Source organism: Ahaetulla prasina, chromosome 14 (genome assembly GCF_028640845.1).
Source record: "Ahaetulla prasina isolate Xishuangbanna chromosome 14, ASM2864084v1, whole genome shotgun sequence".
In the NCBI taxonomy this organism is placed as follows: Eukaryota; Metazoa; Chordata; class Lepidosauria; order Squamata; family Colubridae; genus Ahaetulla; species Ahaetulla prasina.
The window spans coordinates 20462039-20484673 of NC_080552.1; the positions used below are offsets into that span (position 1 = coordinate 20462039).

General features: G+C 44.3%; 1 protein-coding gene across 1 annotated transcript; it reads left to right on the plus strand.

Moving 5' to 3' along the window:
- The first annotated feature begins 8273 nt into the window (after positions 1-8273).
- MMD2 (monocyte to macrophage differentiation associated 2) lies at positions 8274-18186 on the plus strand. The gene is made up of 7 exons (XM_058157178.1): positions 8274-8367; positions 13382-13463; positions 14014-14174; positions 14884-14958; positions 15715-15816; positions 16786-16855; positions 17982-18186. Exons 1-7 carry the CDS (start codon positions 8351-8353, stop codon positions 18183-18185), a joined length of 711 nt encoding a protein of 236 aa, XP_058013161.1. The 5' UTR covers positions 8274-8350; the 3' UTR covers position 18186.
- The last annotated feature ends 4449 nt before the right edge of the window (positions 18187-22635 follow it).

Genomic DNA, 22635 nt, shown 5'->3' on the forward strand with positions numbered 1-22635 from the left:
CCGGCAGGTTTTTGGTTTTTGTTTTAAAAAGCAAACTTTTTCGAGGAGTTTTATGCAGGCTGCAGATGCAAAAAATGGACACTGGGATAGAAAACGGATAGAAGAGACATTTGGGGAGAGAGAGAGAGATCCTAAACTTCGGGATCCAACACAGGCAAAATGTTACCACTTGGGGACTTCATGTCACTTGTGGTTTCTCCTTGGGCGGGGGTGGGGGGCGGGAGAAGAAAATTTGGAGCTTCTGACCCAATATTACTAATATATTTCGAGTCTTCCTGGTGAGCTTGGAAATGTGGAAATATCCATGATCAAGGGATCCTTGGCATAAGAGTCAGGATCGTATAAATAAAACCTGCCCAGATTATTTGCCTGTTAAAACACCAACCTGACCCAAACATTTCAGAAATCGGAAACTTCCTAAGGATCAATTCCAATTTGCTGCCTTTTCATTGTTGTTGTTGTTAGTTGTGAAGTCATGTCTGACCCATCGTGACCCCATGGACAACGTTCCTCCAGGCCTTCCTGGCCTCTACCATCCTCTGGAGTCCATTTAAACTCATGCCTACTGCTGCAGTGACTCCATCCAGCCACCTCGTTCTCTGCCATCCCCTCCTTCTTTTGCCCTCCATCGTTCCCAGCATTAGGCTCTTCTCCAAGGAGTCCTTCTTTCTCATTAGGTGACCAAAGTTTTTGAGTTTCCTCTTCCGGATCTTTCTGGCCTTCTAAAGAGCTGCCTTTTCATAAGACCCCCTAAACTTGCGACTTAACTGCTAAACCTGGCTTGATCAACCACCATGCCCAAATCCTTGGGGAACAACCCCATGCCTCCTGTCCCAGCTTGTGGGTCCCAAGAACTGCCCAACAAGCAGGTAACTAGGTTACCTGTCACCAGTGGTGAAATTCAAATTTTTTGTAACTACGGGTTCTGTCTGGCGTGGCGTGGCGGGGCTTGGTGGGCATGGCAGGGGAAGGATACTGCAAAATCTCCATTCCCATAAGAGACAGCAATAAGTTGTTAGGTTGATTCCTTCCTTCCTTCCTTCCTTCCTTCCTTCCTTCCTTCCTTCCTTCCTTCCTTCCTTCCTTCCTTCCTTCCTTCCTTCTTTCTTTCTTTCTTTCTTTCTTTCTTTCTTTCTTTCTTTCTTTCTTTCTTTCTTTCTTTCTTTTTCCTTTACGACTCTCCTCTTTTTGAAATGAGTGGTTTGAGTTTCTTGCAATACGGTTGCCTTAGTACCTTCCAGCCATCCTCTACTTTTGATTCTGAATTTGATTCTCTGCAAATCATTTGCAAAACGTTTCCATGGGGATCAGAAGTACAGGGGGGGGGGAGAGATGCAGGTGACTAAACTTTTCCTCCACACAGTGATTAGAGTACTTTGAAGTTAGGAAGCGAACCCAGCCCTCCCCCCATTTTTAAAAATGGGCCAGAAAGAAGCAGGACTTTTCGCGAAATAGAAAATGACTTTTTCCTTTTTTAAAATAGGGACCATTTTCTTTTGAAACAAAAATGGGGAGACAGGAAAGAAAAAAAACCTCCAGAAGTAATTATTTTTTATTATTTTTTAGATTTTATTTTTTATTTTTTAACACACACACCAACATACAATAGATTTTTTGTGAACTGAATATTGGCCAGGTTTCAAATTTATACAACTTTTTAGTTCTCGTCCAACACATTTTATATGCACATTTTATATTAATATATTTTGCCTTTTCTCTCTCATTTTTATTTTCTTTCTTATATTTATGTTGTATATCTAATCTTACTCTTTGCCCTGAATTCTAGTCATTTATCAACTTCCCCTCTTTTTCCCCCTTCTCCTTATTTCTTCTAAATTAAGCCCTTTATTTCCCAATTAATTAACCCAGAAGTAATTAGAGATTTTAAAAATCCAGCATTTTCCCACCCACAATCTTTAAAAGATCCAGGGATTTTTTGAATTCTCTCTCTCTCTCTTGCTTTATTTTCATCTCTTCTCTCTCTGTAAATATTACCTTTATCTAAATGCAATGGATAGAATAGAATAGAATTCTTTTATTGGCCGAGTGTGATTGGACACACAAGGAATTTGTCTTGGTGCATATGCTCTCGGTGTACATAAAAAGACAAGATACGTTCATCAAGGTACAACATTTACAACACAACTGATGGTCAATATATCAATATAAATCATAAGGATTGCCAGCAACAAAGTTACAGTCATACAGTCATAAGTGGAAAGAGATTGGTGATGGGAACGATGAGAAGATTAATAGTAGTGCAGATTTAGTAAATAGTTTGACAGTATTGAGGGAATTATTTGTTTAGCAGAGTGATGGCCTTCGGGGAAAAACTGTTCTTGTGTCTAGTTGTTCTGGTGTGCAGTGCTCTATAGCGTCGTTTTGAGGGTAGGAGTTGAAACAGTTTATGTCCAGGATGCGAGGGATCTGTAAATATTTTCACGGCCCTCTTCTTGATTCGTGCAGTATACAGGTCCTCAATGGAAGGCAGGTTGGTAGCAATTATTTTTTCTGCAGTTCTAATTATCCTCTGAAGTCTGTGTTTTTCTTGTTGGGTTGCAGAACCGAACCAGACAGTTATAGAGGTGCAAATGACAGACTCAATAATTCCTCTGTGGAAGAATACAGCATCTTTCTCTTCTCAAAGAGGCTCACGTATTAATTTTTAAAATCGATCTTTAGATTTTTTTTTTATTTTATTGGCCAAGTGTGATTGGACACACAAGGAATTTGTCTTGGTGCAGATGCTCTCAGTGTACATAAAAGAAAAGATACGTTCATCAAGGTACAACATTTACAACACAACTGATGGTCAATATATCAATATAAATCGTAAGGATACAAGCAACAAAGTTATATTCATACAGTCATAAATGGAAAGAGATGGGTGATGGGAACGATGAGGAGATTAATAGTAGTGCAGATTTAGTAAATAGTTTGACAGTGTTGAGGGAATTATTTGTTTAGCAGAGTGATTATCATCAGAAAAGAAATAAACCTCTGCTTATTCCACACCCGGTTCCTTCTTTTTGGGAGAACGGCTGTCAGTTAGCGTGGATCATCAAAAACAACCGTTCCCTCAACTGTCATTGGTTTGGCTGCACCTTCACTCCAAATCCCAACAATTTTGCTCATCATTTTCTAGATTGAGGGATGTCCTGGTTTTTGAGACAAAGCAGAGTGAACAATATTTCAGAGAATCTGTTCAGCAGGATCAAACTTTGAGATGATAGGGGCAGGACAGTGTAAAGCATATCATCCTGAATTAGACCTATCTTCAATCCATCCATCCATCCATCCATCCATCCATCCATCCATCCATCCATCCATCCATCAACATAGAGCTGGAAAGGGACCTTGGAGGTCTTCTAGTCCAGCCCCCTGCTCAAGCGGGAGACCCTAGACCATCTCAGACAAATAGCTGTCCAGTCTCTTCTTAGAAACCTCCAGTGATGAAGCGCCTACAACTTCTGAACTGGTTCCACTGGTTAATTGTCCTCACTGTTCCTCCTTAATTCCAGCTTGATCCCCTCTTTGATTAGTTTCCATCCGTTGCTTCTTGTCTTGCCTTCAGGTGCTTTGGAGGATAAATTGACCCCCCCCCTCTTCTTTAGGGCAGCCCCTCAAATATTGGAACATTGCTATCATGTCACCCCTAGTCCTTCTTTCCTTATAAATCAGAAATAGTCTTTTTTTAAAATAGTTTCTCGAGGTGTGTTGGTCGTCAGCTTCTCTTAGTGTTCCTATCAGCGTGGCCGGAGACAAAAAATTATGAAAACTGCAGAGCAAAATACCTTCAAGGGGTTGGATTCCCAGCCTCTTTTGATTTCCAATGTCTTCCAGCTGAAAACATGCCCTAGAAGAAGACACATTCCAGCCTTCCATGGAAATGTCCTTCACCACCATCCAATGAACAGCTTCTACATGCTGGATGAGCAAACCTTCTCCCTTACTTCTCCAGCATCCAAAGGGACATTTTCTGCAGGCTGGGTGAGCAAACTTGTCCCCAAAGCCTCTGAATCTGCATTAAAAAAATATCCAAGAACCCAGAGCTCCATATGGGCATCAGGAAGCTACTGTAGGACTCACGTCTTCTGACAGCAAGGCAGCTGGTTGTTCCAAAACTAGGTACAGCACATGGCGCCATGTGGGTGTTATTGGCAAGCTCCTTACCAGCCGGTAGAGCTCGGATTGTTCCAGGATCAATTTTTGTTGGAACCCATCCTCTTATACCGATCAAAAATCCATTCCTCATTGAGATCTTCGGGAAGGGTCAATGTAGCAATTGCAATAATACTTAGGCTTATATACCGCTTCATGGTGCTCTTACAGCCCCCTCTAAGCTGTTTACAGAGTCATTCTCTTGCCGCCAACAATCTGGGTCCTTGTTTTACCCACCTCGGAAGGATGGAAGGCTGAGTCAACCTTGAACCAGTCAGGATCGAACTCCTGGCAGTGGGCAGAGTCAGCCTGCAATACTGCATTCCAACCACTGCACCACCACAGCTAATCAGCAGTAGACTTATATACCGCTTCACAGGGCTTTCCAGCCCTCTCTAAATGGTTTACAGAGTCAACCTTTTGCCCCCAACAATCTGGGTCCTCATTTGACCCACCTCGGAAGGATGGAAGGCTGAGTCGACCTTGAGCCCGGTGAGATTCAAACTGCCAAATTGCAGGCAGCCGGCAGTCAGCAGAAGTAGCCTGCAGTACTGCACTCTAACCACTGCGCCACCACGGCTCATGTAGTCCATGGTCCTGGATGGTGACATCCAAGATTAGCAGAAGAGGTGCCCTAGATGAAGTCCAAAGTTCATCTCTTCCAGTTTTCTGATCCCACAGTGGTCAACCACCATGACTTGAAGAGCAGTACTCTCCTGGTTTGGCTTTTCAACAGACCTGGAAGCAATTCTACAGCCATCAGGAGCATTACTTCAGCACCCTTGTTCTCCATGACTTGGTCTCCTCATCATGTCAAAGAGGACTGTTGTGGCTCGCCAGCAGCCAGTGGATCTGGCAGCTGATTTGGACAGTGAGGAGGTTGGGGAGGAACCTGGGCCAGTCCTGGAGTCTGGGGAAGGCTCTGACAGGGCTCTGTGTCAGAGGCAGAGAGGGGGCCAGGGCCGTATGCCAGTTATCAGCTGCCTTTGGAGTCAGACATCAGTGAGGCAGATGAACAGCTGGAGCCTGTTCCCAGTGTGCCCATGCGTAGAGTTGCCAGACGAAGGGAACCGGTAAAGAACAAGGGTCGACTTGGGAGTAAGGCCACAGGTGGACGATGAAGGGCCCCTCCCATAGGGAATAACAGAGCAGCAAAAGGGGAATAGAGCTTGCAGGAGACATTTAGTTCATTCCTGCATTCTTGCCAAGTATTGCGCCGTCTGAAAGATATTGACCTGGCCACTCTCCAAGCCTGATAGAGGTCGGTAATTGTGAGCTATCTTGAAAGACTGCGGGAGAGGAAAGACTTTGCTGGAGAGGAATTCACTGAAAATTAAATAAAAGGGGTTTATCGGCATGAGAACTCGGCTTCGTGCTGCTGGGGAAGCCCAGGTCAGAACTCGGATCCATCCTTCCATGGAAATGCCTCCATTACTTGAGCAGCATGGATGCCTTCTGCCGGTTGGTATTAACAAAGTATTAACTGACGTGATCATTTTTGCAAATCTCATTTTTTCTACGGTGATCATTTTTGTAGATCCCGTTTTTTTTCTACGTGTTTCCCTTTTCTTCTTTATACTGTCGCTGCTATTCTAATAGCAAATCCTTCATAAACGTTATTGCATTACATTCTTGATTAAATTATCTTTCCATTGATATATATTTTTATGGTACTACACCCCCCCCAAAAAAGCGGTATTATTAGCTAGTTTTAGAAAATATACTTTTCCCAAAAGGTTTCCACAATTTTGGCCACTACCGTGAACCATTGTTTGTTCTACCTGAATCTCAGGGTAGGCTGTTAAAAAAACAAAAACAACCAATGATTTTTCTTCCCAGAAGAGGTATTCACATATCCTCCAGCTATCTTCCACCAAATTGAAAGAAGCTGGGTATCATGGTTTAGAAACCTTTGGAAGGGAATCAGTAGATTTGCTTCTGCTTAGCTACTTTGACTAGCTAGCTTCACATTTCACTCTAAACCAGGGGTCTCCAACCTTGGTCCCTTTAAGACTTGTGGACTTCAACTCCCAGAGTCCCTCAGCCAGCAAAGCTGAATGAATGAATGAATCAATGAATGAATGAAAGAATGGTTTTAAATCATGGTTTAGTGCTTGGCCTGAAATGCTCAGAAATCTTAAGCAGATGCCTACACAAAATCTTTTTCTTTTTTAGAAGAAACCCTCCCATAATACCTCATCTTACAATACTAGACAACACAGTATCAACAGTAGAAACCTTCAAATTTCTAGGTTCTATCATGTTGCGAGATCTAAAATGGATAGCTAACACCTAAAACATCATCAAAAAAGCACAACAAAGAATGTTCTTTCTGCACCAACTCAGTAAGCTCAAACTGCCCAAGGAGCTGCTGATCCAGTTCTACAGAGGAATTATTGAGTCTGTCATTTGCACCTCTATAACTGTCTGGTTTGGTTCTGCAACCCAAAAAGACAGACACAGACTTCAGAGGATCATTAGAATGGCAGAAAAAACAATATTGCTACCAACCTGCCTTCCGTTGAGGACCTATATACTGCACGAATCAAGAAGAGGGCCGTGAAAATATCTACAGACCCCTCACATCCTGGACATAAACTGTTTCAACTCCTACCCTCAAAACGACGCTATAGAGCATTGCACATCAGAACAACTAGACACAAGAACAGTTTTTTTCCCAAACGCCTTCACTATGCTAAACAAATAATTCCCTCAACACTGCCAAACTATTCACTAAGACTGTATTACTATTCTTCTTCTCTTCCTTACTAGTATCTATCTCTTCCCACTTATGACTATAACCATGTTGCTTGTATCTTTCAATATATATTGTTTTTACTTGTTTCCTAGTACGATTTGATAGCTTATTAGTAACCTTGACTATCATTATCACCAAGACAAATTCCTTGTGTGTCCAATCAAATTCTATTCTATTCTATTCTATTCTATTCTATTCTGTTCTATCACTAAGTGTTGCATCCTTTTTTAATCTCAATGAATGTATTTTATTCTCCTTATGTACACTGAGAGCATATATACCAAAGACAAATTCCTTATGTTTCCAATCACAGTTGGCCAATAAGGAATTCTATTCTGTTCTGTTCCGTTCCGTTCCGTTCCGTTCCGTTCCGTTCCGTTCCATTCCATTTCATTCCATTCCATTTATTTATTTATTTATTTATTTATTTATTTATTTATTTATTTATTTATTTATTTATTTATTTATTTATTTTGTCACAACAATATATGTAGGTATCATACAAAAAGATTATATAGCATATAAACACATATATGAGTAAATATTAGGAGGTATAAGCATATATATATATATAGGAAGAAGAAAAGAAAAACAATAGGACAGGAACGGTAGGCACGTTTGTGCGCTTATGCATGCCCCTTATGGTCCTCTTAGGAATGGGGTGAGGTCAATAGTAGAAAGTTTTTGGTTAAAGCTTTTAGGATTATGGGAAGAGACCACAGAGTCAGGTAAAGTATTCCAAGCACTGATGATTCTGTTACAGAAGTCATATTTTCTGCAGTCTAGATTAAAGCGGTTGACATTTAGTTTAAATCTATTAGTTGCTCTAGTATTATTGCAATTAAAGCTGAAGTAGTCTTTAACAGGAAGGACATTACAATAGATGATTCTGTGAGTTAAACTTAGGTCTTCTATTCTATTCCATTCCATTTCATTTTATTTTGCATTCTATTCTATTCTATTCTATTCTATTCTATTCTATTCTATTCTATTCTATTCTATTCTATTCTATTCTATTCTATTCTTCTCAATCTGTGGGATCCTGCCAAGGTAAGCCGGCTTCTCAGGCAGAGTCTGGGTGCCTTGCCAAGGGACCGTATGTTCCTGAATGAATTTCAATGTTCAGAAGAGGAAAACTAGGCAGGCTGGCTGGTTGGCATTCAGTAGAAGGCCTTTCTTTCTGACTCACAGTGAACAATGGGCGAAAAAGCGGAAGAGAAAGTGAGTGACCGGGGTTTTAAGCGCCCTTTTCATTTCCTAAGACAATTAGGTCTTTGTTGTTGTTTTTTTTGGGGGGGGTTGTCCAGAAAACGGAGGGCGCAAGGCTGTCGTCTTGCCATCTCTCTGTGGCCCTGAGACATGGCACCAAAAGAAGACCAGCGCTCAACGGGGTTGTGAGAAACCCAGAAATGAGTCGCGAATCCCAGGAAGATGAGGACCAATGTGACGTAATTGTGATGCTGGGGTTGTGTGTGTGGAGTGGGAGGTGGGAGATGGGGTGGGGTGGAGTTATCTTTGCAATGTGGAAAGGCTTTACAGTTGTTACTGAATTGGCAGGGAGGATGCAAATCCATCTTGGGATCCTAGAAGCTTAGAAGCTGAAGGGAGCCGAGTCCAGTTAAGATGGGGTTTGCTTGCTTTGGAAGCGATCTGATGCATTTTGTTCAGTGGTGGAACTCAATTTTTTTTTTTTACTACTGGTTTTGTGGGCGTGGCTCGGTGGGCGTGGTGTGGGTGGCAGGGGAAGGAGACTGCAAATTCCCCATTCACTCCCCACTCCTGGGGAAGGATACTGCAAAATCTCCATTCCCTCCCCACTCCAGTGGAAGGATACTATAAAATCCCCATTCTCTCCCCACTCCAGGGGAAGGATACTGCAAAATCTCCATTCCCTCCCCACTCCTGGGGAAGGATACTATAAAATCCCCATCCCCTCCCCACACCAGGGGAAGGATACTATAAAATCCCCATCCCCTCCCCACTCCAGGGGAAGGATACTATAAAATCCCCATTCCCTCTCCACTCCAGGGGAAGGATACTATAAAATCCCCATCCCCTCCCCACTCCAGGGGAAGGATACTATAAAATCTCCATTCCCTCCCCACTCCAGGGGAAGGATACTATAAAATCTCCATTCCCTCTCCACTCCAGGGGAAGGATACTATAAAATCCCCATCCCCTCCCCACTCCAGGGGAAGGATACTATAAAATCTCCATTCCCTCTCCACTCCAGGGGAAGGATACTATAAAATCCCCATCCCCTCCCCACTCCAGGGGAAGGATACTATAAAATCTCCATTCCCTCCCCACTCCAGGGGAAGGATACTATAAAATCTCCATTCCCTCCCCACTCCAGGTGAAGGATACTGCAAAATCCCCATTCCCTCCCCACTCCAGGGGAAGGATACTATAAAATCCCCCTCCCCTCCCCACTCCAGGGGAAGGATACTATAAAATCCCCATTCCCTCCCCACTCCTGGGGAAGGATACTATAAAATCTCCATTCCCTCCCCACTCCTGGAGAAAACATATTGCAAAATCCCCATTCCCACTCCACTCCTGGGGCCAGCCAGAGGTGATATTTGCCAGTTCTCCGAACTATTCAAAATTTCCACCACCGGTTCTCCAGAACCTGTCAGAACCTGCTGATTTTGTTCCTTGTGAGCATCCTTGAAAAATTTGGTTCTTCCCGAAGGAGAAGGTAGATGTTTCCCGGAGACGCATCCTGACCTCGTCTGTTGGAGAAATGTTGGGTTTCAAGTTAAGACGGTTGTTCCAGGTTGTCCTTTGCTGAGCCTGCCACACCGACGTGGGAGCTATGATTTGTAAACTTTGGTACCGACGGAAGAAAATATTTGTAGCTCAGGGTGGAATGTTGGACTCTTTGAGGCTCTCTTGAGTTTGTTTCCTTGTAGATGTTTCACTACCCAACTGGGTAACATCATCAGTGCTAGAAGGGAGAGGGGCTTGTGGAACGGGGAGAGAGAGGAGGAGGAAGAGGATTGTGGGATCCTTGGTGTACTTGGAGCTTGGCTGCATTTTTGCAGATGTTTCCTGACCCAACTAGGTGGCATCATCTCTGCAAGAGAACAGCAAAACTCAGAGAGCACCAAGGCCCTCACAGTCCTCTCCCCCGCCCCCCATCCTCTCATTAACCCTCCTCCCTTCTAGCACTGATGATGTCACCTAGTTGGGTCATGAAACGTCTGCGAGAGAACCACCTGTCGTAGGAGGTAGACTTGAGATGGGGGAGAGGGAAGGAAGGGTTTGAAAGGAGAAGGACCTTTCTCCTTTGTTCTTTACTTGCTATTTTGGGGATGCAAGGTGGCATTATCCCAGCTCTGTCCAGGATAACACTGGGCTCACCTGCCTTCCCCGCTTAGAGCATTGGCATCCTTCAGTCTCAAAAGACTATGGTATCATGCTCTGGAAACAGCATCTAGTGTGGCTAAAAAGCCCAATTCGAGAGTGGCAAGGGCAGATACATTCTGTCCCCTGCCCTCCCTCCAGATTTCGCTAGTTCCGGGACTGCCTCTTTGCCTCAGCCTGCCGAACGAATGTCTCTTCGAATTGGGAGAAGGACATGCTGCGTCTTTAGCCTCCAAGCTGGACGATCGGAGGCCAAGGTTTCCCAATCGTTAATGTCCATTCTCAGGGCCTTTAGGTCCCTCTTGCAAACATCCTTATATCGCAGCTGTGGTCTCCCTCTGAGGGGCTTTCCCTAATTCTCTATACAGGAGATCTTTCGGAATCCGACCAACAGCCATTCTCACGACATGCCCATGCCAGCGTAGAAGTCGCTGTTTCCATAGTGTATACATGCTAGAAATTCCAGCAGGTTCCAAGACTGCGCTATTCGGAACTTTGTCCTGCCAGGTGATGCCAAAAATACGTCGGAGGCAACGCATATGAAAAGTGTTCAACTTTCTCTCCTGCCGTGCGCCCCTTAGAGACTAATCTGAAAATTATTCCTGTTTCAATAACAATTGATACAGTTAATAAATTGTATAACAATTGAACGTGTCCAGAAATATTTTACAAGAAGAGTTCTCCACTCCTCTGAATACAACAACATACCTTATGCCACCAGACTTGAAATCTTGGGTTTAGAAAACTTAGAACTCCGCCGCCTCCGACAGGACCTGTGTTTAACTCATAGAATCATCTATTGCAATGTCCTTCCTGTTAAAGACTACTTCAGCTTCAATCACAACAATACAAGAGCAAACAATAGATTTAAACTTAGGACTGGCATAGAATTTTAGGCTTTTTATTCGGCTTTTAATTTTACTTAGTGGGTTTTACTGTTTTAAATATATTTTAATCTGGGCCAAATTTAATAAGTTTTTTAAATATTGTTTTATCTTGTATTTATGTATTGTTGTTTTGTTTTTATCTGGCTGTGAACCGCCCTGAGTCCTTCGGGAGAAGGGCGGTATAAAAATTTAAATAAATAAATAAATAAATAAATAAATAAATAAATAAATAAATAAATAAATAAATAAATAAATAAATAAATAAATAAATAAATAAATGTTAACCGCTTTAATCTTGATTGCAGAAAATATGACTTCTGTAACAGAGTTGTTAATGCTTGGAGCACACTACCTGACTCTGTGGTCTCTTCTCAAAATCCCCAAAGCTTTAACCAAAAACTGTCTACTATTGACCTCACCCCATTCCTAAGAGGTCCGTAAGGGGCGTGCATAAGAGCACAAGGGTGCCTACCGTTCCTGTCCTATTGTTTTCTTTCATTATATCCAATGAATATAGTTATTGCATGCTTATGCTTATATATATATGCTTATATATTATATAGTTACTTTCATGCTTATGCTTATATATACTGTTGTGACAAAATAAATAAATAAATAAATCTGATTCTCTGGAAACTCTGACATCCTTCTGCAGCTCTGAGTGCAGGACCTGCAGAAAAGTCCCCCTCCCCACCCCACAGAGGCGACACCGGAATTGAGGGGAGGGCGGGGTGGTTGCTAGGCAACCCCTCCCAAGGAATAATGCCGCCTTGTGCGCAAAGAGGCTTGTCGCTGCGCGGGTGAAGAATTGAAAACCAACCTCAATTCCAGCCCAACTGTCTCTTTGTTAACTGGGATGGAGACATTTTTGTTTTTTGTTTTTAATAAATGGACGTTTAGTTTCACTGGGGCGTAAATTCATCGGCTCTTTCTGCCTCTTGGAGGGAGCATTCCATGGGAAAGTTTCTAGGCCTGAAGAGGGGGGAGTTTCAAGACCCTCCAAGTAGAGACCAATTCATCCTTCCGTTAAAAAGAGAGAAAGGAATATCCCTCGCCTGTTCAAAGGAATGAAAAAAGTTTGGCATTATCAACGCGCAGGCAAAGATATCTGCTGCTTCAAAGGAAGGTTCCCATCGTCCTGGACATGGCTTGGATGCTAAAGATAATGGTGGGGAAGGGGTGTGTGTGTGTGTGTGTGTGTAGGTGTGTAGGTGTGTGTGTGTGTAGTTGTGGTATCCCTGCAAAATGTCCCAAAGGTGCTTTTCCAAAAGGCAATTGAACTTTCAAACTAATCAAGGAGAGAAGCAACTTAGAACTAAGGAGAAATTTCCTGACAGTTAGAACAATGAATCAATGGAACAAAAGTTGCCTCCAGAAGTTGTGAATTCTCCAACACTGGAAGTTTTAAAGAAGAGATTGGACAACCATTTGTCTGAAGTGCTGTAGGGTTCCCTGCCTAAGCAGGGTCTGTTCCAACTCTGTTATTCTCTTCTCTTCTCTTCTCTTCTCTTCTCTTCTCTTCTCTTCTCTTCTCTTCTACTCTACTCTACTCTACTCTACTCTACTCTACTCTACTCTACTCTACTCTACTCTACTCTACTCTACTCTACTCTACTCTATTCTATTCTATTCTTATTTGCTTTCTTCTTGAAAGATGTTTCACTTCTCAGCAGAGAAACTTCTTCAGCTCTGACTGGATGGTGAGGAATGGAAAGACTGAAACTCCTTGCAGATAGCTCTGTCATTTGTATCTTTTTCGAGAGTCATTGAGGCCACTTGGAGGTTTATCTGCAGCAGTTTACACCACTCAGGTGATCCTGAGGACACAGATAAATCTCCAGGTGGCCTCAATGGCTCTCTAAAAAGATGCAAACGATGAGCTCTGTCTGCAAGAAGCATAAATCCTTCCATTCCCCACCATCCAAGTCAGAGCTGAAGAAGCTTCCTGGATGAGAAGTGAAACGTCCTCAAAGCAAAAAACCAGAAAGTCCAGTTGCCTCTTGAAAAAAAGCACCTTTGGGACAACCAGGACCTGGAGGACTGAGAATCTCCATAGACACATCCCTGCAAAATGAAATTATTATATTGATTTTTGAAGCGTGCCCTGTGATTAAAGCATTGCCAGAGAGTTCTGGCCAGGAGGTCGTCTTCTCTTGCAAACGGCAGGTAGCTGATGGCGTCTCCTTGCTTCTGTCTCTCATTCAAGGTTTATGAATCACAGGGTCCCACCCAACCGACGGTACCAACCCACAGAGTATGAACACGCAGCCAACTGTGCCACCCATGCGGTAAGTTCTCCAGGGTCTTATCCAGGGAGCATTCTGGTGGAATGGGACAGGGGTGCTTGGTGCTCTCTGAGCTTGGTGGGTTTCTTGCAGACCTTTCGTGACCCACCTAGGGAACATCATCAGTGCTAGAAGGGAGTGGGGTTTGCAGGGTGGAAGGAGGAAGAGGAGGAGGAGGACTGTGGGGTCCTTGGTGCTCTCTGAGCTTGGTTGTTTCCTTGCAGATGTTTCATGACCCAACTGGGTAACATCATCAATGCTAGAAGGGAGTTCTCTGTCTCCCTTCAAGCAAAACTGATGTTACCTAGTTGGGTCATGAAACGTCTACAAGAAAACAAGCAACAGTTCGATCCTGAGCTACAAATATTCTCCTTTGAACAAGACCGTTGAGTTGGGTGTCCCCAGTGCCCTTGTGAGCTGTCCAGGGTCCTTGTGAGCTGTCCAGTGCCAAAAGTCAGTTGTCCAACGCCCGAATCCATGATGCCCATCTCCTCCAACCTCCTACTCAGAACTTTCCACCTCTCTTCTACTTTCCTTTCCGTTTCTCTCCCAGTTCTGGATTGTCCCCAGCATCCTTGGTAGTTCAGTTCTCTACATCCTCTCGGACAATCAGTGGGAGGCCATTTCTGCTTGGATCTATGGCTTCGGCTTGTCGGGACTCTTCATCGTCTCCACCACGTTCCATACCATCTCCTGGAAGAAACGGCACTTAAGGTACTGTATTTTTCGGAGTATAAGACGCACCTTCCACCCCCTAAAAGGAGGTGAAAATTTGGTTGCGTCTTATACACAGAATGTAGCCCCGCCCAGCCACTGACCCCCACCCTTTGGCCTCTGCCTCCCAGCAATTTACCTCCTTGCAGCAAGAAGAAACAGCCCATTTCAGCTTCAGCACAGCCTGATTAGCACAAGCAGCCGATGGTCCCTCCCGACTCTCAGCTGTTCCAGGCTGCAGGGATTGCCATGGCCTATTGCTCTGCTGCTTGCTGCAAGGAGGTAAATTGCTGGGAGCAGATTTTCTTTTTCTTGTGCTAATCAAGCTATGCTGAAAACGAAAATGAAAGTAAAGCAGGCTGTTTGCTGTTTACTGCAAGGAGGCAAAACTGCTGGGAGGCAGAGGCAGATTTCTTTTTCCTCTTTTCCTCACCAAAGAAAGGTTGTTGCGTCTTATAGTCCGGAGCGTCTGATACTCCGAAAAATAGGGTAATTCTCCTTCAGCCACCCGAAGGAAGCAAGGAAAACTTTATCCTCCGAGGAAGCTAATCAAGATGCTTGATCCACCCGGTTTAGACCCATCTCCTTTACACCCTCCCTGAGGAATTGGGAAGGGTCTGGTCTGAGCATCTTGCCTCCCCCCAAACCTCGCCACCAAAGAAGCTAAATGTCAACAAAACCCCGTTTTCTCCCTATGTGCATTTCGCAGGACGGTGGAGCACTGCCTACACATGTTCGACAGAATGGTGATCTACTTCTTCATTGCAGCTTCCTACGCTCCTTGGTGAGTGCTCACAAACCTCCTGTCTGCTGCTTGTGGCATCTTAGCAGGACCATTGTCCAACGGCTTTTGTTCATCTAAATCAGGGATCCTCCAACCTTGGCCACCTTAAAATTTGTGGACTTCAACTCCATAGCAACTTCTGATATAGCATAGCTGGCTGAGGAGTTCTGGAAGTTTCAATCTCCAAGGATTCAAATGGCCAAGGTTGGGAACCCTCTGATCTAAATGGCTTTCTAGGTCCACAGAGAGAGGGAGGGAGGGAGGAAGTGAAGGAGAGAGAAAGGGGAGAGAGAGGAAGGGAGGAGAAGAGAGAAAGGGAAAGGGGAGAGAGGGAGGGAGAGGGGGAGAGAGAGGGGGAGAGAGGGAGAGGGAAAGGGAGGGAGGAGAAGAGGGAGAGGGAAAGGGGAGAGAGGGAGGGGAAAGGGAGGGAGGGGAAGTGGGAGAGGGAAAGGGGAGCGAGGGAAAGGGAGGGAGGGGAAGAGGGAGAGGAAAAGGGGGAGAGGGAAAGGGGGAGATGAAGGGAGGGAGAAGATGAGCAAGAGGGAGAGGGGGGGAATCTAGTTTTGCCATTTCTTCATAGTCTTTCAAGTAGTAGGCTTATGATGCAGGGGCGGGAGGGGAGAGGTGGCTGTTGAATCCCAAATGCTGCCAAGGGTGTGGCAAACATCCTTTGTGCAATTGTACATCTCGGTGGTCCGCCTGCCTTGCTAGCCGGTGGCTTCTCTCCGTGACTTGATGTCCCCGTTGTGCTGCCAGGCTCAACCTGCGGGAGCTGGGCCCTTGGGCCTCCCACATGCGCTGGATCATCTGGCTCATGGCCTCAGGTGGGACCCTCTACGTCTTCTTCTTCCACGAACGGTGAGAGGAGCGTGAGATCGAACCGTGGGAATCCTTGGAGGGAAAAAGTCATGTTTTGGCTTGGAAGTGGGAGCTCTGGCTTTCATGGGTCCATTTCGCCCTCTTGTGGCTACGAAAGATATCACAGGCAACAGCTTCCTTTTTGCTCGCTTCTTTTGTTTTTAATTACTTTATGGTGGTTTGCTTATTGAACAAAGTTAGGAACCGGGTTAGGGGATCATGAAAAGAAGGAAAACCTGCCCCATAACTCATGGGCCCAGGCTGTCCAGACTTATTTTCAGGGTAGGTCTTATTTTCAGGGAAACACAGTATGTAGCTGCATGCATCCATGGCACTTAAGGAGCAGTGTATCTTGTTACAGAATAGTCCTCTATTTATGACCGGTTGCTTAGCGACTATTCAAAGTTATGACGGACGCCCCCATTCCCCAAGTGCTACTTAAATCCCGGGTCTGAGGTTCCCATGGCTGCCCCTCTCCCGCAGTCGTAAAATTGGGTTGGTCGCCTAGGAATCCACTTTACGACCGTCACGACTCAAGACTGTAATTGCCGGGGTCTCAATTCCAGTCATAAATTAGGAGCGGTGCGGTGACCTAGAGGTAGAGCTCTCACCTCATAATCAGGAGGCTGCGAGTTCGATCCTAAGTAGAGGCAGATATTTCTCTCTCTGGGCACAATGAGAATATATCTGCCGAACAAAACCCCGCGTTGGCGTCAGGAAGGGCATCTGGCCAGTAAAACACATGGCTAGTTGCCCATGCAAGGGATTATGTGGTCGTTAAATGATGATGAATTCCAGTCATAAATTGAATTGAAACTAGGTTCGATGGCTTCCTGAATGAGGTGAATCCAGATAAACTGGGATTAATTCAGCAATGGGGGAGGGGAAGGGGAAGCCAATCGTGGCTTAGCTTGAGTTGCAAACCATATTAAGGTTTCTGAAACTCAGGTTGGCTTTTTTGATTCCCAGGTACAAGCTGGTGGAGCTGTTTTGTTATCTGGTTATGGGATTTTTTCCTGCTTTGGTCATTCTCTCTATGGTAAGTGACCCAATTGGAAATGCAGAATGTGACAATCGCCATATAGGTAGTCCTCGATTTACAACCTCTTCCGCCGAGGTTTTCTTTTAAAAGCTTTTTTTTTTTTTTTGCCTTTAAAAGAAAAAAAAACCCTCTGACAATCAGGCAACTCAGCTGGGATCACCAGAGGAGCCTTTTAAAAGCATTTTTTTAAACAACCACTTTGGCCGAAGAGGTTGTAGAAAAAATGCTTTTTAAAAGCCTCTGACGATCCCAAGCTGAGCCGCACGATCATCAGAGGCTTTTTTTTAAAAAAAAAACTTTTAAAAGCCTTTTTTCGGCCGAAGAAAAAATGCTTTTAAAAGTAAAAAAAAAAACAAAAAACCCTCTGATGATTGCGCGGCTCAGCTGGGCATGCGGGGGAGGCAGGGATTTTTGCTACCAGTTCTCCAAACCACCCGCCGCCATCGCTACCGGATCGTGTGACCCGGTCCGAACCGGGAGCATTTCACCCCAAGTGACTGACTCCCTTTAACAACTGCAGGCAAGAAAAGTCGTAACATGGGGCAAAACTCACTTAGCAAATGTCTCACTTAAGAACAAAAATTGGGGGCTCAATTGTAGTCATAGGTTGAGGTATTACCTGTAACCAGGTAATCGTTCTCCTCCTGAACGATTCAGGAATTTGCTGGTAATCCTGTAGATTTACAACCATTCATTCAGCGATGGCACAGGAAAATTGATTTATGACCAGTTGCTACCCTTGCCGCGTCCTCTTGGTCATGTGATCAAAATCCAGGTGATTGGCAACTGGCATGAACTTATGACAGTTGGAGCATTTCCCCCCAGGCCGTGAGATCCCCATATCTGACCTTCCCATCTGGCTTCCGACAAACCAACTCAATGGGAAACCAGATTTGCTGAAGAACCATAGGACTCGCTGAAGAACGGCCGTGATTCATTTAACAACGCTGGCCCAAAAAGATCATTAAAAAAGGGACGCCACGATGGCCTTGCTTAGCGATGAACGTTTCGGGGCTCCATTGTGATTGTAAGTCGAGGACTACCTGCCCTTGACTGTCACAGATTCTGGGTCTTCTTCTACCAGTCCACTGACTCCCTCCTCTGCTTATCCTGGTTATTGCAGCCCAACACGGAAGGTCTGGTGGAGCTGGTGGCTGGTGGCATCTTCTACTGCTTCGGTACAGTCTTCTTCAAGAGCGATGGGCGCATCCCCTTTGCCCATGCCATCTGGCATCTCTTTGTGGCGTTCGGAGCTGGCACTCATTACTATGCTATTTGGAGGTATCTCTATCGGCCAGATGCTCTCGAATCTCACCTCTCCAGGTAGTTGCCTTAAGGATTCCAACTCACAGGTTCAAAGGGAGGAGGTCCTTCCTTCCCTCTTTGGTATCTTCTGGAAGGTTGGTCCTACTCCTCCATGTTCTTCAGGACACCCAAAATGGGATGGTGGCTTTTAGACTGGACTCCTTGCCCAGGCGCAGAACTTTGAAGGTGGAACTACAAAAGAACAGTGGCAGCACCTATTCTTGGATGAAAGTTCTGACCCGAAAGGAACAAGGGATGGGTCTTAGTTAGGAAGCAACCACTGGAAACATCTGCTACAACTCGAGAGCCCAGGAAGTCAATCGCGAAGCAAGAAACGTCTCAAGAGGTTGGTGGGAGAGACTTTTAAGGGTCCATGGGTTCAATGGTTGTGTTTCCATTCTCTCTCCTACCCCCAAAATAAGTCCTCTGCTGGCCTTCTACTCTACCTCTTATGATGCAGTTAGTTGACCCTCTTTCTAAGCCATTCCAAGCAGACTGCAGAGGTAGAACTGTCATGGCTCTGCTGTCTGACGTAACTTCCATGAGGTCACGATCTCTTGATGATTAAATGGGAGGTAAACATGTAGGATATCTGTGTAACTTTAAAATGTTGGCATCCAACCAATTTTGAAGCCCTTTGACCATGTCATTCTGAAGAGAAATGGCGAGAAGGTAGACGGGATCACGTTCCTTTAGAATGAGATGGCGCAAGGGACCATGTTCCTTCAGGAGAAGATGGTGGAAAGGACTACCTTCCGTCAGACTGTGGAATGGACCATGCTCCTTTAGGATGAGATGGTGGAAGGGACACATTCTTCAAGATGAGGTAGTGGAAGGGACCATGTTCCATCAGGATGAGATGGAATGGACCATGTTCCTTCATGAGGAGATGGTGAAAGGGACTACCTTCCTTCAGACTGTGGAATGGACCATGTTCCTTCAGGATGATGGAAGGGACCATGTTCCATCAGGATGAGATGGAATGGACCATGTTCCTTCAGGAGAAAGTTGGTGGAAGGGACCACCTTCCTTCAGGATAAGATGGTAGATGAGACCATGTGGCTTTATGTCCTCTTTCCCCCATTTCCCTCTGTGTAAAACTTCCTCACAAATCCCAACTAGCAGTGTCAGCATTGAGTAGGCTCTGGATTTCTCTCTCTGTCGACATTTACTAGCTGGGAGAAGGCAAAAACTGATCAACCAACCTTCCCAATATTCCGCAACAGTCCAGGGTATGACCCACCTTAGCATTCCGACTACCTCATGATGCTTCATGGATAGAATAGATCTTTGGTATTGTCTCAAGAGTTCTCAAAGGCCGTTGGTCCTTCTTTTAAGCCCACTTAGTATAATTTTGGCTCCCTAAGAGTGATTACTCATACCTGAATCGCGGGCAGTTACGATTTAAGTCTTCCTCCCAAGGAGAATAAGAGTGAGTTTACAAACTGGGTCGGTCATTTATAGCAGGGGGGGTTCTAACCTTGAGAACTTCAAGACCTGTGGATTTCAACTTCCAGAATTTTAAGTCTTGTGGACTTCAATTCCCAGAATTCTTTGGCTGGCTGGGGAATTCTGGGAGTTGAAGTCCATAGATCGTAAAGTTGCCACGGTTGCACATTTGAAGGCCAGAAGGATGAGACAATATTTCATTTCTAGACAAGTGGTGTCCAACCTTGGAAACTTTAAGACCTGTGGACTTCAGCTCCCAGAATTCTTTGGCTGGCTGAGGAATTCTAGGAGTTGAGGGCCACAAGTCTTAAAGTTGCCAAGGTTGGATGCTCATGGTTGATAGCTTTCCCATTCAGGAGAAGATTAAGGTGTCTCCATCATTTACTTCTGGTGACCTCCTGTGGTTTTCTTGACCGTCTGATGGAAGTAATTTGCACTGCCCTCTTCCAGCGTAAGGTTTTCAGTTTCCACTCTATCCTTCAGCACTGGGATTCTCCATCAGAATCCCATCCAAGTCTTAACCAGGCCCGACCCTGCTTAGCTTCCCAGCCTCAAGGACGCCAGCCATTATGGACGCTTCGACCAAATCCAGCTTGGATTCCTTGAAATCTCGCTTTGTGGCTAATTCTGACTTTATTTTTCTTCTTTTGTGACCGTTTTGTACTCTTATCATCAGGGGAACGAATATGGGTGACACCAATTGCCCGAGCGTTTTGTACTAACTTTTCATGACTTTGTAATTTTAAAAGAATGTCGGTGAATTTTTGAAGAAGGTCTGTATTTTAAACCACTTGTCTCTTATTTAAACATAAGTATTTTATATTTAACACAGTATTATTTAAGGGCGGTGGTAATAAAAACCACGTTAGCGAAGAGGGATTTCTTGTGGAATAAGGTTTAAATAATAAAAATAACAATAATAACTTCTTTGGGTCTGTATTTATTGCTCCTGAAAATGGGAAAAATTTTAATGAGGTTTTTTTTAAAAAAAATTTAAAATATTTTATGATGACGCAATATGACAAACACATAACATACAGCATATAAATATAACTTCTTTTTAACCAATGTTTCTTAGTGGTCTTCTTTCCGTTTTATACCTTTCCCCCCATATCTCTCTTACCGTTTTATTTTCTTCATTGTCCCTTTTTCTGTGGTTACATTGTATTTTCTAAACCTACTTTTATACATTTCGATATATTTGTTATACATATATTTTACATTTTTAAATTCTCCCCTGTATATATTGTTCATTATTTCTAGTCTCAAGCCATTCATATCATTTGTTCCAAATGTTTGTTCTTTTTTAAAGGGGAAGCCATTGCGCATATTCTGATGACTGGATGGGAAATTCTGGGAGTTGAAGTCCACTGGTGCTTTTACAGCCCTCTCTAAGCGGTTTACAGAGTCAGCCTCTTGACCCCAACAATCTGGGTCCTCATTTGATCAACCTCGGAAGGATGGAAGGCTGAGTCAACCTTGAGCTGGTCAGGATTGAACTCCTGGCAGTGGGCAGAATTAGCCTGAAATATTCTAATTATCCATGGCAAGGAAGGGAGGGAGGGAGGGCAATAGCACTTAGACTTATATACCGCTTTACAGTGTTTTACAGCCCACTCTAAGTGGATTACAGAGTCAGCCTCTTGCCCCTCCCCCAACAATCTGGGTCCTCCTTTTACCCACCTTGGAAGGATGGAAGGCTGAGTCAACTTTGAGCCAGTCCTTCCTTCCTTCCTTCCTTCCTTCCCAAGCTATACCAGACTTATATATCATTTCACAGTGCTTTTACAGCCCAGTCTAAGCGGTTTACAGAGTCAGCCTATTGCCCTCAACAATCTGGGTCCTCATTTTACCCACCTCGGAAGGATGGAAGGCTGAGTCAACTTTGAGCCAGTCCTTCCTTCCTTCCTTCCTTCCTTCCTTCCTTCCTTCCTTCCTTCCTTCCTTCCTTCCTTTCCAAGCTATACCAGACTTATATATCATTTCACAGTGCTTTTACAGCCCAGTCTAAGCGGTTTACAGAGTCAGCCTCTTGTCCTTCCTTCCTTCCTTCCTTCCTTCCTTCCTTCCTTCCCAAGCTATACCAGACTTATATATCATTTCACAGTGCTTTTACAGCCCACTCTAAGTGGATTACAGAGTCAGCCTCTTGCCCCTCCCCCAACAATCTGGGTCCTCATTTTACCCACCTCGGAAGGATGGAAGGCTGAGACAACCTTGAGCCTGGTGAGATTCGAACTGCCAAACTGTGGGCCGCTGGTGATCAGCAGACGTAGCCGGCAGTACTGCACTCTAACCTTCGCGCCACCACGGCTCTTGAACAAACCCTTGTAAATTGAGGCCTGCCTGTACTTTCCAGTGGTTTTTATCTTGTATTTTTAAAAAATTATACGTTGCAACTCATCTAGAGTTGTTTTTTTTTGCAGCAGCAGCAAAAAAATAAAAATAAATTGCAGAGAGAAGAACACAAAGGGAAATTTTGCTTCAGAGTCCGCTTTAAGTATGGATGTGACCCTTATCAGCAAAAGCAAAGGGTGACATCACCAGACTGGAATCTTTGCCGGTGGAGACAACATACCACTGAGTGTTTTATTGCTGCTTGCTGGAGAGGAAGGTCTACATTTCGGCTTTTTCTCCTCTTTTAAAAGTTTCAATTCCCTTTCCAAGCAACCCCAAACGTGAAATCAGGTCAGAATAATCTTGATTCCCGTCTAATTCCACCCCTAGGAAAGACTCAAGATTCCCACCAGCTGGAGAAAAGTTGAGCAAAGAAAAATTCAAAAGTCTCTAGAAAGAACCCAGATATGAAAAAAACAACAATCTCCAGAGTTATTTAACTCAACAAACATAGTTAAACGTACCTATAAGTATATCTACTTGTAGAGTAGGTGGAAACTATTTAGGAAACTGGGAAGTGTGTTTACCTGGGCCCCAAAACATACTAACCTGGTTAATTAAATCTGGGTTAATACAAAGTGGACCCAGATGGCTGCTTTTCCCCCACCCCAAACAGCTGAGTAACA

Excerpts from the sequence above, each read along its gene's own strand:
- MMD2 (XM_058157178.1), top strand. Across the intron at positions 14,175-14,883 it reads TGGAAGAAACGGCACTTAAG|GACGGTGGAGCACTGCCTAC; the intron begins GTACTGTATTTT and ends TGCATTTCGCAG. Across the intron at positions 16,856-17,981 it reads CTTTGGTCATTCTCTCTATG|CCCAACACGGAAGGTCTGGT; the intron begins GTAAGTGACCCA and ends TGGTTATTGCAG.